General features: G+C 47.9%; 1 protein-coding gene across 1 annotated transcript in view; it reads right to left on the reverse strand.

Moving 5' to 3' along the window:
* Window positions 1-9630: 9630 nt before the first annotated feature.
* plppr2b (phospholipid phosphatase related 2b) overlaps window positions 9631-14260 on the reverse strand; it is a gene marked incomplete at both ends in the record, with an annotated part of 11626 nt that continues 6996 nt past the window's right edge. Inside the window, 5 exons of the mRNA XM_084440800.1 lie at window positions 9631-9732; window positions 10281-10418; window positions 10626-10802; window positions 11044-11294; window positions 11467-11587. Coding sequence (XP_084296926.1) covers window positions 9631-9732; window positions 10281-10418; window positions 10626-10802; window positions 11044-11294; window positions 11467-11587 — 789 coding nt within the window. The remainder of the gene's footprint in view (window positions 9733-10280; window positions 10419-10625; window positions 10803-11043; window positions 11295-11466; window positions 11588-14260) is intronic.

Genomic DNA, 14260 nt, shown 5'->3' on the forward strand with positions numbered 1-14260 from the left:
ATGCATTGTGATGTAGCCTACACGCGATAAATACGTGATGCAGAGAAATTGCTAATGTGCAGAGAGTGCTGATTGCTTTGATTCATGAGACTTGTAGTAATAATGTTAATGTAGGCTACAAGAACCTAATTCAACACATTTTATTCCAGTACCTCTGCTAGCTAATTCATCAGCGGGCCTTGACATCGCAGTATTCCCCAGACTCGCTCCTCGGATCGATCAATCACAGACATAAACATCCATCATTTGGACTAAAAATAGTTCCCCATAACATCAATCGATCTGCTCTGTTCCACCCCCCCCTCTCCCCCGCTGGCATATGGACTCAGTGAACCCAATCCTGCAGGCCCTGGAGTGTGTGCGTGTGTGTGTGCGTGCGTGCGCGCGTGTGCGTGTGTGTGTGAGCGAGCACAATGTGTCCACGATGACAGCCAGTCAGCTGAGCCTAGTGGTGAAATGTCAGCCACTGAGCGCAAGCCTCGACATGTCCTTATGCGTTACTGTCTCAAGCTGCTGCTACAGGCGTCAAACTCACACACACATTTTTAGCATGTAGTCTTATAAATAGAAGTGAAGATGGAGCGGAGCAGGGCGGAGTCTGGGGGGCGGGGGCGGGGGGGGGGGGGGGGGGGGGGCGATGCCGATATACTGCCGTTACCATCGTCGTTCGTTTTATTCATGAACACGGCTGGGTCACAGTTCACCTGACATCGCAGTGGCTGGAGACCCAGATTAGATTCAGATGGTAGTAAATCCTCTAAATGACTTCATCTGTGCTTGGTCACGTTTACCTGGCACAGTCCAGCTCACGGAGCTCTCCCAAACCACACCCATTTGCAACTCCCGGATAGGCTGAAACAAAAGCTCAAAGTACTTGGAATAGTGGTTGACCCAGGGCTGCGTTCCGAATCGCACACTTCTGCTTTTTACAACCAGTACGTAGCTGCCTCTAGAAAGTGCGTACTTTGCACGCAGTATGCATCCATTTCGGACATACTACCTTGTCATAACAACGCACCTTGAAATTTGACCACATCCATCTCTGTCCATGAAGCATATTCGTCCACAGCTGGGATTCATCAAAACGCCTCTGGCGTGACTCACACATGTGACATCATTTACGGTGAGCAAAGGATTGTGGGTCAGAATAGCCAGACAAGTGTGCTGGCTTGCATACTGCAAAATACGACCAGATGTAGTAGGACATCCTGGTATTTTTGCCATACCGCATGTGGCATACTATGTATTGGGACATACTACATACATTTTGGCATACTATATAGTATGGAAGTATATGATTCGGAACGCAGCCCTAGTCTACAGGAGAACATACTCACTTCCTGTCCATGAAACGAGCGAGTCGATCGGCTGTGCTGACGTCCCCACCGAGGCTTCGTCCACCGCCGAGGGCAGACAGGAAGTCACTCTCGCACGGGCGGCGATAGGGCGTCCACTCGACTACGCGTATTCTCAAGCAATAACATCGACGTCTGTATTATCAACCCAAGAATACCCGTGATCGAGATAGGAGCACAGCGTCCTCTTCCCCCTGCCTCCATCCTCTTTCTCTCTGTCTTTCTTTCTTTCTCTCTCCCTCTCATGGTCGTCGTTGCTGTTACCTTGGAGCGACGGACGGAAGGGGGAGAGAGAAATGCCGAACCCATGTCCCAGGAGAGAAGAGAGGACACCTGATTGCGTTCTTGTTCGCAGGCCGTCAGATGATTGTCCTCCGTATTCAAGGCCGGTCTCAACAATTACTTCTTTTCAGCGACAGAAGCTCAAATTTTGGAATTTGAATAGCCTGAAAAAATAAGTGCGTCTTGAAAACCTGCAGGCTGCTTCTCCTTAACTCAGAATCCCGGTGTGGTTATTGCCGTTTCTCCACAAGAGAGTGAATGTTCGCTAGGTTCATTTAAAAAACATAGGCTACAGTATATATTTATATGTACAGCACATATGTATACATAATCGACTTACACAGAGGAAGATATCTTTGCCTGAGGTGAACAAGTAGTAAGCAAACCATCCATCTCCCCCAACCCCTGGATCAAATATTTAACCCAGCTCATAGTGGAGAGGAGAGGACAGGAGAGGAGAGAAGAGGAGAGGAGAGAAGGGGAGAGGAGAGAGAAGGGGAGAGGAGAGGCCTGGCACACCAATTATCAAGTGGTCATCTATGTCTATCACACAATACTAAGGGGAGCCCAATTAAAAACAGATGTTTTCTTTCTCTCCTCTCTCAACCATCCTCTCTTTCTCTCTTTCTCCATGTAGGTGTCTCTCTTGCTTGGCCACTCTCTTTATCTCTCTCCTTCCCTCCTTCACTCTCCCAGTCTGTTCCATTGAGAATAAAACAGAATCAGCCTGACTCACCCCATCCTCGCTTGCCAATTAGGGAGGCACTAGACGTCAATCAACAGCTGGGGGGGAGGAGAGGGGGAGGTTGGGGGGGAGGAGAGGGGGAGGGAGAGGAAGGGGGGGGGGGGGGGCGAGAGGGAGAAAATGCAGCACCACGGACAGCTCCCTGTGGAGGGACTCGGGCTGGTTTACAAACATGAGTCTACTCCTCTCTCCTCCCCCTCTCTTTTTCATTCACTCTCTACCTCTCTTACCCCCCCCCTCCTACCCCCTCTCTCTCTCTCTCTCTCTCTCTCTCTTTCTCCCTGTCTATGAGATCTTTGGTGTTATAGTCTCTGACACATCATAAATCTTCTGTTCTCCTCTCTAGCCCTGTTCAATAATGTGGTGTTACATAACCCAACGCTACACCAGAGACGACTGCTCTTTCACGTCTTCCACCTTCCTGTCTCATTCCCGTCCACTTCCTCTCCCCGTCGCCATCGACAGGAAGTGCCAAAACCAACTAGAACCCTCGTGTCAAAGACCCTGACACGGTCTCGCTCGTTATCCAGCTTGCCTCTCTCTCTCTCTCTCTCTCTCTCTCTGTCTCTCCATCCACCTCTCTCTCTATCCACCCCTCTCTCTCTCTCCGTCTGGCTCTCTTCCTTTCGCCATCTCTCTCTCTCTCTCTCCTGTCCGGCTGGCCATGTCTAGCCTGATGATGATGATGACACCTCAACTGGCCATGTTCTTCTCTTCACACTCTGTGTGAGAGAGAGAGAGAGGAGAGAGAGAGAGAGAGAGAGAGAGAGAGAGAGGACAAGTCTAGGTGTCAGAGAGATGCCAGTGTAAAAAAAAACCACCTGTCTGGATACAGACAGCAAGACATGTCTCTCAGAGTATCTCTGATTTCGGGCGTGTAGCCGTATCAAAAATTCAATTTATCCTTCTGAGGGGTGTACTGTAAAAAGTAATGTGTGTAGGCCTACTGTGGACTAGGGACTGGAGTGTGAAATGGCGTACTGTGTTTACAATACGTTGGGAGTGACTTACGAAATTCCTTATTGGAGCTGTGTGTGGTTTGTTCGTTATGACTATATTGTTCATCAGCGGTGACTGATATGGATTTCTGGAGTGGTGGCTGCTTTTCCGGTGGCTCTGTTGGCTGGATTGGGAGCAGTAGGCTGTCGGGGAAGGGGCCTGGTGACTGAAGCGGGACACTGGGCTCCTACATTGCTTAATGGCCTGGAGCTAAAACTCTGCCATAAAGATGTTAAATGCGTTTTGCCTGCAACAGCAAATCTTTCCAGACATTAGGTATTATGGAGGGATCAGCTGTATCTCGAGGCATTTGGAAATGGATGGCTTCAGAACAACACTGTCCGCTATACAATTTCTGCCTGGCAAACGTAAAACAGGCTGCCCTGTCTCGGAGGTTTTTGGCAACCCTTTCAGAGGAAAACTTGTTTTCTCGAGGACACCTGCTTTATAGGCTACTCCACTATTCAGGTATAGGCCTATAGAGGCATAGTCGCTCTACTGTTCCAAATACAAGACCACTGTAAATTGCAGATAGCCAGCACCTGTCTTGTACGTGACAGGATTGGCTATTAGGCGTTCTTTGTTTGTAAATACATCCGGTTCCCCTGACAAGGAGAACCCAGTTCAGCTTCTAGCATCCGTCCTGTTCATCCCCCCTCCCGCAGTGGCAAACGTGTATTGCATCGCTCACCGTTCCTCGGCGTTAAGTTCTCCAAATTAAATGTCCTTCTTCAACCTATAGGCTATGGAATAACGACATTTCAAGATTAGGACGTTTAAATGGAGGCAGTGAGTGGGCATTCTGTTCACAGTTCAACAGACAGTTTAGGAGGGAGAGATGCACCCTACTTGTATGGGACCCGCATCGTTATTAATTCAGAAAGAAAAACACTATTCGAATCAGTCCCTCCGAAATTATATAAGTAAACATATGTGGGCGCGTCGTGGAGAAAACCTTTATTCACTTCAGGGATTATCCAAGAAATGCCCACAAAATACCAGGCTATAGGCTTTATGTAAGCGTGCTTTTTTTCTTTTACAAGTGAAATGATTGGAGTGAGTGAGCAACGGTGCGCGGCAAATGGTAGGCTAGACTACATCCCCGACGCTTGACAAGAATTAGTGATAAACTCACCCGTTTCTCGCACTTCCACCTTTGTTCAGCCTCTCTCGGACAAGTCCGTGCCGTAGTGGAACCACGCTGAATGTAAGAAAAAAAAATATCGCCGGGAAACGCCCCCCATTACATTCTCTTTCACGCTCCTCTGCTTTTTTAGTCAACCACTCCTTTTTTCCTCCTCCTCCCGAATGCGAAAGGGACGTGAAGGCGCTACAGCATCCTCCTCCTCCTCCCCGCGTCTGAACTGCAACCTCTCACCTCTCCTCCGACTCGACCCCCCTCCCCTCCCCCGTCTCCATCCCTCCATCCTGGAGGAGCACGCCCTCTCGCTCCGGCCTCACAAACGCGCCTATTGAGACATAAAGGCGCAGTGCCTTGACTTCACCGAGGATAGGGGAGGGGAAACGATACAGCGACATTGAAGGAAGGGTGGGCGATGTCTGTTTCCCTTGTCATATCAAGAAAAGTATCTCCCGTAACAGCCACACTAAGGCATTCAGCACTGTCATCTATGTCCCCGTGCACCGGGCGAGTCGAGGAAGTAGGCCTATTGTTGTGGAGATACACCATAATGAGCTCATAATAGGCTATATGTCCGTGAGTTATTGTCGAGTGGATGTGACTGTGAATTTAAGTAGCATTATGCCGTTACTATTTTATGAGACTGTTGTATAGCTGCTTTTGAGTAGTTTGTGTGAATGTGTTTGTGTATAATTTCTCTTGTTTTGCCAAGGGTGTATAACTCTTAGCTGTGTGTGTGTGTGTGTGTGTGTGTGTGTGTGTGTGTGTGTGTGCGTGTGTGTGTGTGTGTGTGTGTGTGTGTGTGTGTGTTCCTAATCCTGCCTCCTTCCACTGGGGATCTTTAGCCGGCCTGCGGCCAGCCTTAACAGACATGCTGGAAGGGATGGGCTGTAAATCACCTCCTAATCCCCGGCTCTTCTGGGGGTCCTTGCAAGCTGCCCCTAAAACTGAGCCCCTTTAGCCCTTTATCTCCCTCTCTATCTCTCTCCCCCTCTCTCTCTTTCTCCCCCCTCTCTATATCTCTCTCCTTCTCTCTGTCACACACACACACACACACAAACACACACACAAACACACACTTTATCGCTCTCACACACACACACACACACACACACACACGCACACACACACACACACACACACACACACTCACTTTCTCTCTCTTTCTCTCTCTCTCTCTCTCTCTCTCTCTCTCTCTCTCACACACACACACACACAAACACACACCGTTAATGACTCTATAATGGGCAGAGGCAGACTATCCACCATAATCAGGAGACGGCAGCAAGGCAAAGACCAATATTTATAATTTACTACGACACACACTACATTTTTATTACCCATGGGCTGGCGGCTTGTGTTGGGATGTGATAAACCGCGGACACACACACACACACACGCACACACAGCTGTATTGAGTGCCGGTGGTCCCCCAGACAGACAGTGGCCCCAGGGTCAGGGGCATTGTTCCGGGCAGACACGGGTCAGGGATCACCACTACCCACACACACACACACACACACGCAGGTAGTGAGAGGCACACGGCGGCCTCCATTCGCGTATTAAAGCGAACATGACTTCTGGCGGCTGTGGGTGCGGCGTGGTTAAGCCAGGCCGGGGACGGCGGGGCTCTCGGGTCCTTAAGGAAATGGTCGCGCAGGAAACGAGCTGACACGTCGCGCGCGGCTCCGCCACCTCCACAGCCGAGAGCAGTAATAGGAAACGCCGGCCGCCGCGTATCCGGGCCACGGGCGTCCGTTTACCTTTTTGCGTCTGTCAGTGTGAACGGAGCCGTGGTTGGAAGGAGGGGGGGGGGAGGGGGGGGGGGTCGGGAAAGTGGGGGTGGGTGGTTGGTGGGGGGGGGGGGGGGGGGGGGCTTTCACCTTCCATGTTTGTCAATGTGAATGGAACGCGGAAGGGGGGGGGGGTAGAGCTTGAGATTGAGACAGAAGGAGGAAAAGCAGGAGAGAAAAACTGAGGTTGAGGGGTAGAGACAGGGTGAGGGAAAGACAGAGAGGCAGATGCTGGTTGAGAACAAGAGAGAGTGGAGGGGAGAGGGAGAGAGAGAGAGAAGCAGGTGCATTACTAATGGCTTTTTAAAAAGGTTACAGCATGGCGCTCCTCTCTTCTAATGGGGATCTGGCTGTGCTCGAGAGGCAATTTCCGGAAAAGATAATGCTGCTGAGTTCTGTATGTGTGTGTGTGTGTGTGTGTGTGCGGGCGGTTGTGTGTGTGTGTGTGTGTATGAGAGAGAGAGAGAGAGAGAGAGAGAGAGAGAGAGAGAGAGAGAGAGAGAGAGAGAGAGAGAGAGAAGATGCATGTCTGTTTGTGTTTTTTTTAAGAATTATCTCTTTTCGGAAGTCAAATTGTTTACATAAGTCCAGTAGCATGAAGTACATAGCCCACCAGCTGGTTCTCAAATGAACGTTTCAAAACACTCATTCTCTTCATATTCCATATGCAGATTGAGTCTTAAATTAGAAAAATAATTACTTTAATCACAAGATTTTAGTGCCAAGAATAAATTGTACCCTTCTCACACATGTACTTTTCTCAAGGCGAACATCGCCACCCTGAGGCCAAAGAGGAGTAGGCCTACTACAGCTTGAGTTGAACTGAGTTTTACTATTATATTCTATCTTCTTTTCTTTCTATTCTACTTTTCATTTATCCTTAGACCAAAATGGAGAACACCTGTTTTTTGTTTGTTTTGTTGTTGTTTTGTTCGATAACAAACCACGATGTTTTTTTTAACTCAGAATGTGTTGAACGCATGGATGTATTAATAGAACGGTTGAACACATTTTCACTCCACAGACATATTTATGTGACACTAGGGGGCAGCACCACACCACAAGTAGTCTGAGAACGGGCTTGTCATGTTCAATGACTATAGTTGCACTCGCCACCATTTGCAATATCATTGATTTAGGAAGCAAGTTATTAAGAAAGTTGTACCATCCCTGTATAACTGTGTATATTAGTCGGGGCAAATTACTGCAAAGATCTATTGACAGAGACCTACAGCTGGAAAGAAAATGTAAAGAGTTTGTCAACCAAAGTGTGTCAATAGGCATTTATTTTTTCAAGTCTATACAAAACAGAGGACACATTATGTCATGGAATTACTATTGTTCTCAAATGGACAATTTGGCCTCTTCTCTATTTGTATGTTATTTATAAAAATGTTTTTACAATGAGCACTTTCTGACAGGAACTGCTCAGACACCTTTCTAGGGGTCCTTAGAATGCCTGGTGCAAGACAGTGAGTGCATTTTCATGTCAGGATGGTAGGAACCTCACTGAACTGTAACTATATACTGATACACAATACCACAATAGTTGGGCTGCCAGAAGATGTGCTCATTATAAATACACACACATACACATACAGCACACACGCACGCACACACACACACACACGCACACACACACACACACACACACACACACACACACACACACACACACACACACACACACAAAGACACACATGTGACCAGGTTGAGTCAAGGTTGAGTGCTGACCTGAATGTTGAACCAGAAGTTACACAACACTAGAATTTCACACCTTCTCCGCTACATTTCTGCTTGAGTGAGATGTTTGCTACTCTTTGCTCTTAAGGACCAGTCCAGGTAGTGCTCAATTTGATTAAAGGAACATATTGTATACAAAATGAAACCCTAGTAGAGATACTGTACAGAACTATACACAGACGTTTCCAGCGTCGGTTCACTGGGTGTGGAGTAAAGGAGTGGAGGGGAGGATGGAGGGAGGAAGGATGGAGGAGGGCCAGACCTACTGCAGAGAGATGGAGAGAGAGAGGAGCACGGTCTCAGAAGAGCACACTCCAAGAGGAGGGTCCAGAGAAGGGCAGGCGCAGAAGCCGGACCGGGGTTTCAAAATGGAGGGAGGAGGAGGAGACGGGGCTAGGACAAGGAGGGGTGAAGGAAGGTGAACACCGACGAACGACAGTGAAACCAGCATGCCATGTGAGGACCGGCGCTCAGCCCCACCGACTAACGTCGCTCAATGTTTTAGTGCACTGATGTAAAAATCGACATACAAAAATAGTTAAAACAGTTAATCAAAGCCCGAATGGATTATATAACGTGGGCGGAGAGTCCTCGTTGTGTCTCCATCCACCTCTCTCTCTATCCACCCCTCTCTCTCTCTCCATCTAAGTGGGCGTAAAACAGAACAGTGAAATAGAAATATACAAAATGTTGAGTATCACACCTTCATCCTGTTGTGAAGACAAACCAAACTGTACAGGCCTGATCATTTCTTTTCACTGAATCGTTTGTCATTATTTGTCATTCTTTCAGCTTGGGTGTGTTAGAGAAAAGCATGTTTGTTCTAGAATGATTGAAACAGGATGGAGGTCCTTATATATATATATATATATATATATATATACATAATATATACTGTATGTGTGTGTATGTGTGTGTGTGTGGAAACGTTCCTTCACAGAACCAGTATGAAGATAAATAACCTCTCTTTCATATCAATATAGCTAAGAATCCCCAAAACACAATAATGCACAATGTACAGTAAATCATAAAAGCATCTTCTTCAGTTAAACTGCACCATAACCTACAAAAATGCTCTTTTGTACATTTCCACTTTTTCTGTGTTTGTTTTCTTTTACTTAGTTTTTTTTCCTGAGTTTTCCAAACTGGTCCTTTGTGTACTTACAATATCAGCCAGTGATATTTTTATTTATTTATTATCTTCTTCACTGTTTTTCAACATCTTTGCAGTCTCTCTTTGTAGTCTTCAAAGTACAAAAAAAAGAAGAATCTAAACAATTGTAGACTAAATTGATGGGTTAAAGTATTGCTTCCGCAGCTTTCCAAGTCTTTGGTGCATCTTACGGCGTTCTTGTTGATTTAAAAGAAGAATGTTTGAAAATGGCGGACGGGGGCAGGTCAGGACCGGGGAGGGGGCTCTCCGTCTCCGACTGGCTCGCGGGCAGGAGCCTCTTCGGACGCCGCTGCCGTCGCCGCCCGATGTCCGCTAAACCTGGGTGGAGAACGCCCGTCGGAGAGGGGGCCGCCCCTCGGGGTGGGCGGGGCAGGGGGCGCGGCGCTCGGGGGGCAGGTCTAGACTGTGCTGGTGATGCAGCGCCGCGAGGGGAGGAGCACATCGGGGGGGGCGGGGCGCCGGTATGGCTGATGGTCATGTGATCTCAGAGTAGGGTAGTCCTGGAACCTAGAGTGGAGAAGTTAGAGAGGAGAAAAGGAGGCGATTTAAAGAGGAGAAGGGGAATAAAGAAAAGATAGCAGGTTGAGGAAAGACAGGGAAGGGAGAAGAGGAGACGAAAGAGGGATAGGAGAGGTGAGAGGATAGGAGGAGGTTGAGGAGAAAAGCAGAGGATGCATCAAAGACGTACAGAACAGGACCGAAGCAGGAAAGGCCAAAGAAAAGATGGATTGGAAACAGTCCAAGCGGAGAAGGTGAAGAAGAATTGGAAAGAGCAGAGCAAGAAGAAAGGGTGATCAATCCTGAAAAACAAGGCCAGAGTAGAGCACATTCTCACACACACACACGCACGCACGCACGCGTGCACGCACACACACACACACACACACACACACACACACACACACACACACACAACAAAAAACAGACAAAAAATAAAATAACACCTCCCACAAACTCACTCTAAGACAAACAATAGTCCTAAAAAAAACAACTATGTGTTGCCCCCAATAAACTCACTCTCAGCCCAACTCCCACCCCTTACCTGGAGGCCACTTAACTTTTCGAGTGGGTTCTCCACACGGGGAAGGGTGACCAGGGGCACGCCCACTGGGGGCGGGGCCGGGAGGCGGGGCAGGGGTGGCAGCGGCAACTGGGTCGGCTGGAAGTTGTTGATCACGCACGTAACCTAGTAGAAGAATAGAGAGAGAGAGAGAGAGAGAGGGAAAGAGAGTGAGAGAGGGATGAGGGCAAAGCGGACCCCTACCTTTAACCTTTGACCTACCCTTCCAACGTTATTTCGTCCAACCATATAAAATCATATGGTGAACATAAAACACTGCGACCTAAGACAACAAGGACTACAATTCCCATGAGCCCCTGGTTGTCTCCTCACCAGGAAGGCAGCGATGGCCCCTCCGGTCAGGTATCCAGCCAGGACATCTGCCCAGTGGTTCCTGTGCTCCGTCACCCTGACCACGCCCACCAGCACGCCCAGCGACACCAGGGTCAGACACAGGGTGGGCTTGGTCAGACGGGTCCCCTTGGTCCGGAACACCAGCGTCACGTACATCTGGAACACACACATTTATGTACACACACACACACACACACACACACACACACACACACACATGCACAGGCACAAATGCACAAACAAAGACAGAATCATGGATATACAACTCTCTCTCACACACACACACACACACACACACACACACACACACAGAAGAGAGCTCTTAGATCACTCCCTTTCGTACCCGGTGTCACACTATATCCCTTCCCTCCCACCACATTATCACGTTGGTTCCTACCACTGTGTAGACGGCAGAGTAGAGGCTGAGGGCGGCGTCCTTGGAGGGGAAGGATTTGCGGGCGGACGCCACCAGGTAGGGGTTCCCGGTGCAGGCGCGGCGCTCTGTGATGTACTGCATGGCCGACTGGCAGCCCAGCGCCGTGTAGTTGGGCCGGCACGCCGACAGGAAGTGCGGCGTCTGGTTCCCCGTCACCACCTGGCCGGCATTGGCGAAGATGGTGGTGGTGAAGAGGCCGAAGGAGTACACGCCTGCGGAGGGAAGAGGGGGATGAAAAATGGAGGACGAAAACAGATGTAGAATACACGGACGAGAGCGCGGACGAAACAGAAACAGGAGAAGAGAGAGAACGGAGAGAGGGGAGGAAGGGAGGAGAGGAAAGGAGGAAGGGAGGAGGGGGACGGCGGGAGAGCGGCGTCCCACCCAGGAAGCGCACGATCCTCCGCAGGAGGGGGTTGAAGTAGCAGCAGTCGGCCGTCACGATGGTCTTCTCCTGGGCGCCCTCCGACTTCACGAAGAATATGGTCACCTCGCCGATCAGGATCTGACAGGGGACGGAGACGACGCACACGCACGGACACGTTAGCACACGCAGGAGGACAGAAAAGACAGGTTATTAGCCTACTGGCTATATACAGCTCTCGACCTAACCAAAATGCAGCAATACCAATATCCTGCTCACACGCACGCCAACACGCACAGACCTAGGAAATGCATTCAAGGTCTGTGCTCCTGAGCACCATTTCAGTTGACAGTTATTTATTTAATCCATTATTTTAATTCAATATTTAAAATCTGTGCACATTCATCACTCCCCTCACAAGAGGGAGTGTTAAAAGCACTCGACACACCGCTCAACGCCGTCCGCACCCCTGCGTTCACTCGGAACTCGAGTCCAGGGTCAACCTCCACGCGATCTCCGCCGCTACTTACTCAAGTAGCCTAATGATTGCCTTGCAGCCTACACCGCCCACACGCCTTTCTCCCCCCATCACTCAGAAGGAGAAGTCAGGAGTTCAGGTGCAGAGCCGTCAGCCCCTCCGGCACAAGTCAACACAGCCACGGCCCTGCTTAGCATTTCTGATAAGCCCCCCTATGATCACAGGGACCTCACTGACAGATGTATAGAGGATGTAGGTTACGTCCTCATGCAATATGCAAGACCCGGAGCGTGGGAAGAGAGGCTAATGCTCTAATGCTCGTCGGATATTGAAATTAGGCAGGGGGGTCTAAGTGGGTACTGTGAGTAGGGGGTCTGGACTTATGCTAACATCTTGAACCCCCGGTGTTGCTAATGAGTCAAATCTATCTGGGTAGGCTACTGTAAATAGGGGAGACCGGGGGCAATTGTAACAATTTTTGGTTTTGATGTCATTACTCAAAAACCTCTTGAACTATTTGGATACAATTTTTATGTAGGTAAGTTGTATCTGTGTTCTACTTGTTAACAGTCAACAAATGTTTTTACAAGCAATCCTAGAGTCACAATATTGATTGAAACACTAGAAGTCAAATGTTACATTTGCCCCCACGTCCAGGGGCGATTGTAACAGCATATGGGGGCAATTGTAACAACATATGTAATACCTTTATATAAATACCAAGGACCACAATAAACTAATTCCTACACTGCCTACACTGTAAAATGTGTCAAAAAGAATTTGGGTAACACTTTACATTAAGTGTGCATTAGCTACTATGTAGGCTAACTACTATGTAACTACATAGTAGTAAATGCATTTATTACATAGCAGTTACTAGTATTACTATGTAAATACTATGTATACCATGTAAATACTATAGTGTAATTACACTACAAGTCTTACTTGCTGACTTATAGTGTAGTTACACTATAGTATTTGCATGGTATATATAGTATTTACATAATTACTAGTAACTACTATGTAATAAATGTATTTACTACTATGTAGTTACATAGTAGTTAATGCACACTTAATGTGAAGTGTTACCAGGATTTGTATAAAAACATTTAAACTGAACACAACACTTTTCTGACTATTTAAACAAAACGATCTATTTTGATGCCACACATGACATAAGCTAGCTAACAGCGTTACAATTGCCCCCAACTGTACCACCCATGACACAAGCTACCCTGGTAGCTACAGTAGAAACAACAGAGCTAACAAAAATAACAAATGTCAACAGACAACAGAATAGTCATCAAAACTAGACAGATTTAAATTCATAGCTATTAAAGGTTAAGACACTATGAGGAAAATACTGTAGTTGAAAATATTTACTTTCATACCTCAAAAATGAATCTTGGCAGAAAAACTTTGCTAAGTATGAGATATCAATTTCTCCTTTGGCATGCAGAGATGGATCATCACAGAGCATGTGCATAATGAGTTTCATGGTTCTATCTCATTTCTGATTGGTGTAATTTGAGATGTTACAATTGCCCCTTGTTACAATTGCCCCCGGTCTCCCCTACGTTTGCAGGGGGATGTTTGCGTTGGATGTCGGCATTTGCGCGCCTTAGGACGGCGATGCGCAAATGCTATCTGCATACTGCATAAGCCTCGAGGGTCTTGAAGCATGTTAACGACAGACGACAACATCTGAACGCCTCAGGGCGCTAAGGCGCACGTGCTGACTGCATACGTAACCGTAGCCGCCCTCGAGAGTCTGTCACGAGCTAAAGTTAAAGTTAACGATTTTTAGCCACAGCTTAGTGCCAGAAGGAGCAGAAATGCATTGATATGAACGGCACGGTGAGGGGTCAACGTTGGCGCCGCACTGCCACTATGGAGGGCCGAGGGCACACGACCCCAGACCCCAGACCCCAGACCAAGCTGAGCAAGGCGGAAAGGACGAGCCCGCTGTTCCGAACATGGATTATTCAGCAGTTACAAGAACGTGACCTGTAGGCTAGTCTACCGTCGGCGTACATATTTATTTTCTATATGTATTACTTATAGGAAGCAGAATGTTAAATAGAGCTTGCCATGGTTCCCTACCGTGTAGTCTACTGTGTGTGTAACTAGCCATAGCCTGTTGTTCCAGCACCATTCTACAATACGAACAATCATGCTTCCTTCACTAGGTGCTTTAGACGTTTAAAAGAGAGATTTAATGGGAAACAATAAGAAATAGCTCTGCTGTTTTTCCTGAGCTGCGAGCTGTCAGTTTCAATAGAGACAACACTAGGTTCAAACACGAATCTCATTCGGTTCTAGTCTTGCCTCCGACA

The sequence above is a fragment of the Borostomias antarcticus genome, assembly GCF_949987555.1.
Source record: "Borostomias antarcticus genome assembly, chromosome: 7".
NCBI classification, from domain to species: domain Eukaryota; kingdom Metazoa; phylum Chordata; class Actinopteri; order Stomiiformes; family Stomiidae; genus Borostomias; species Borostomias antarcticus.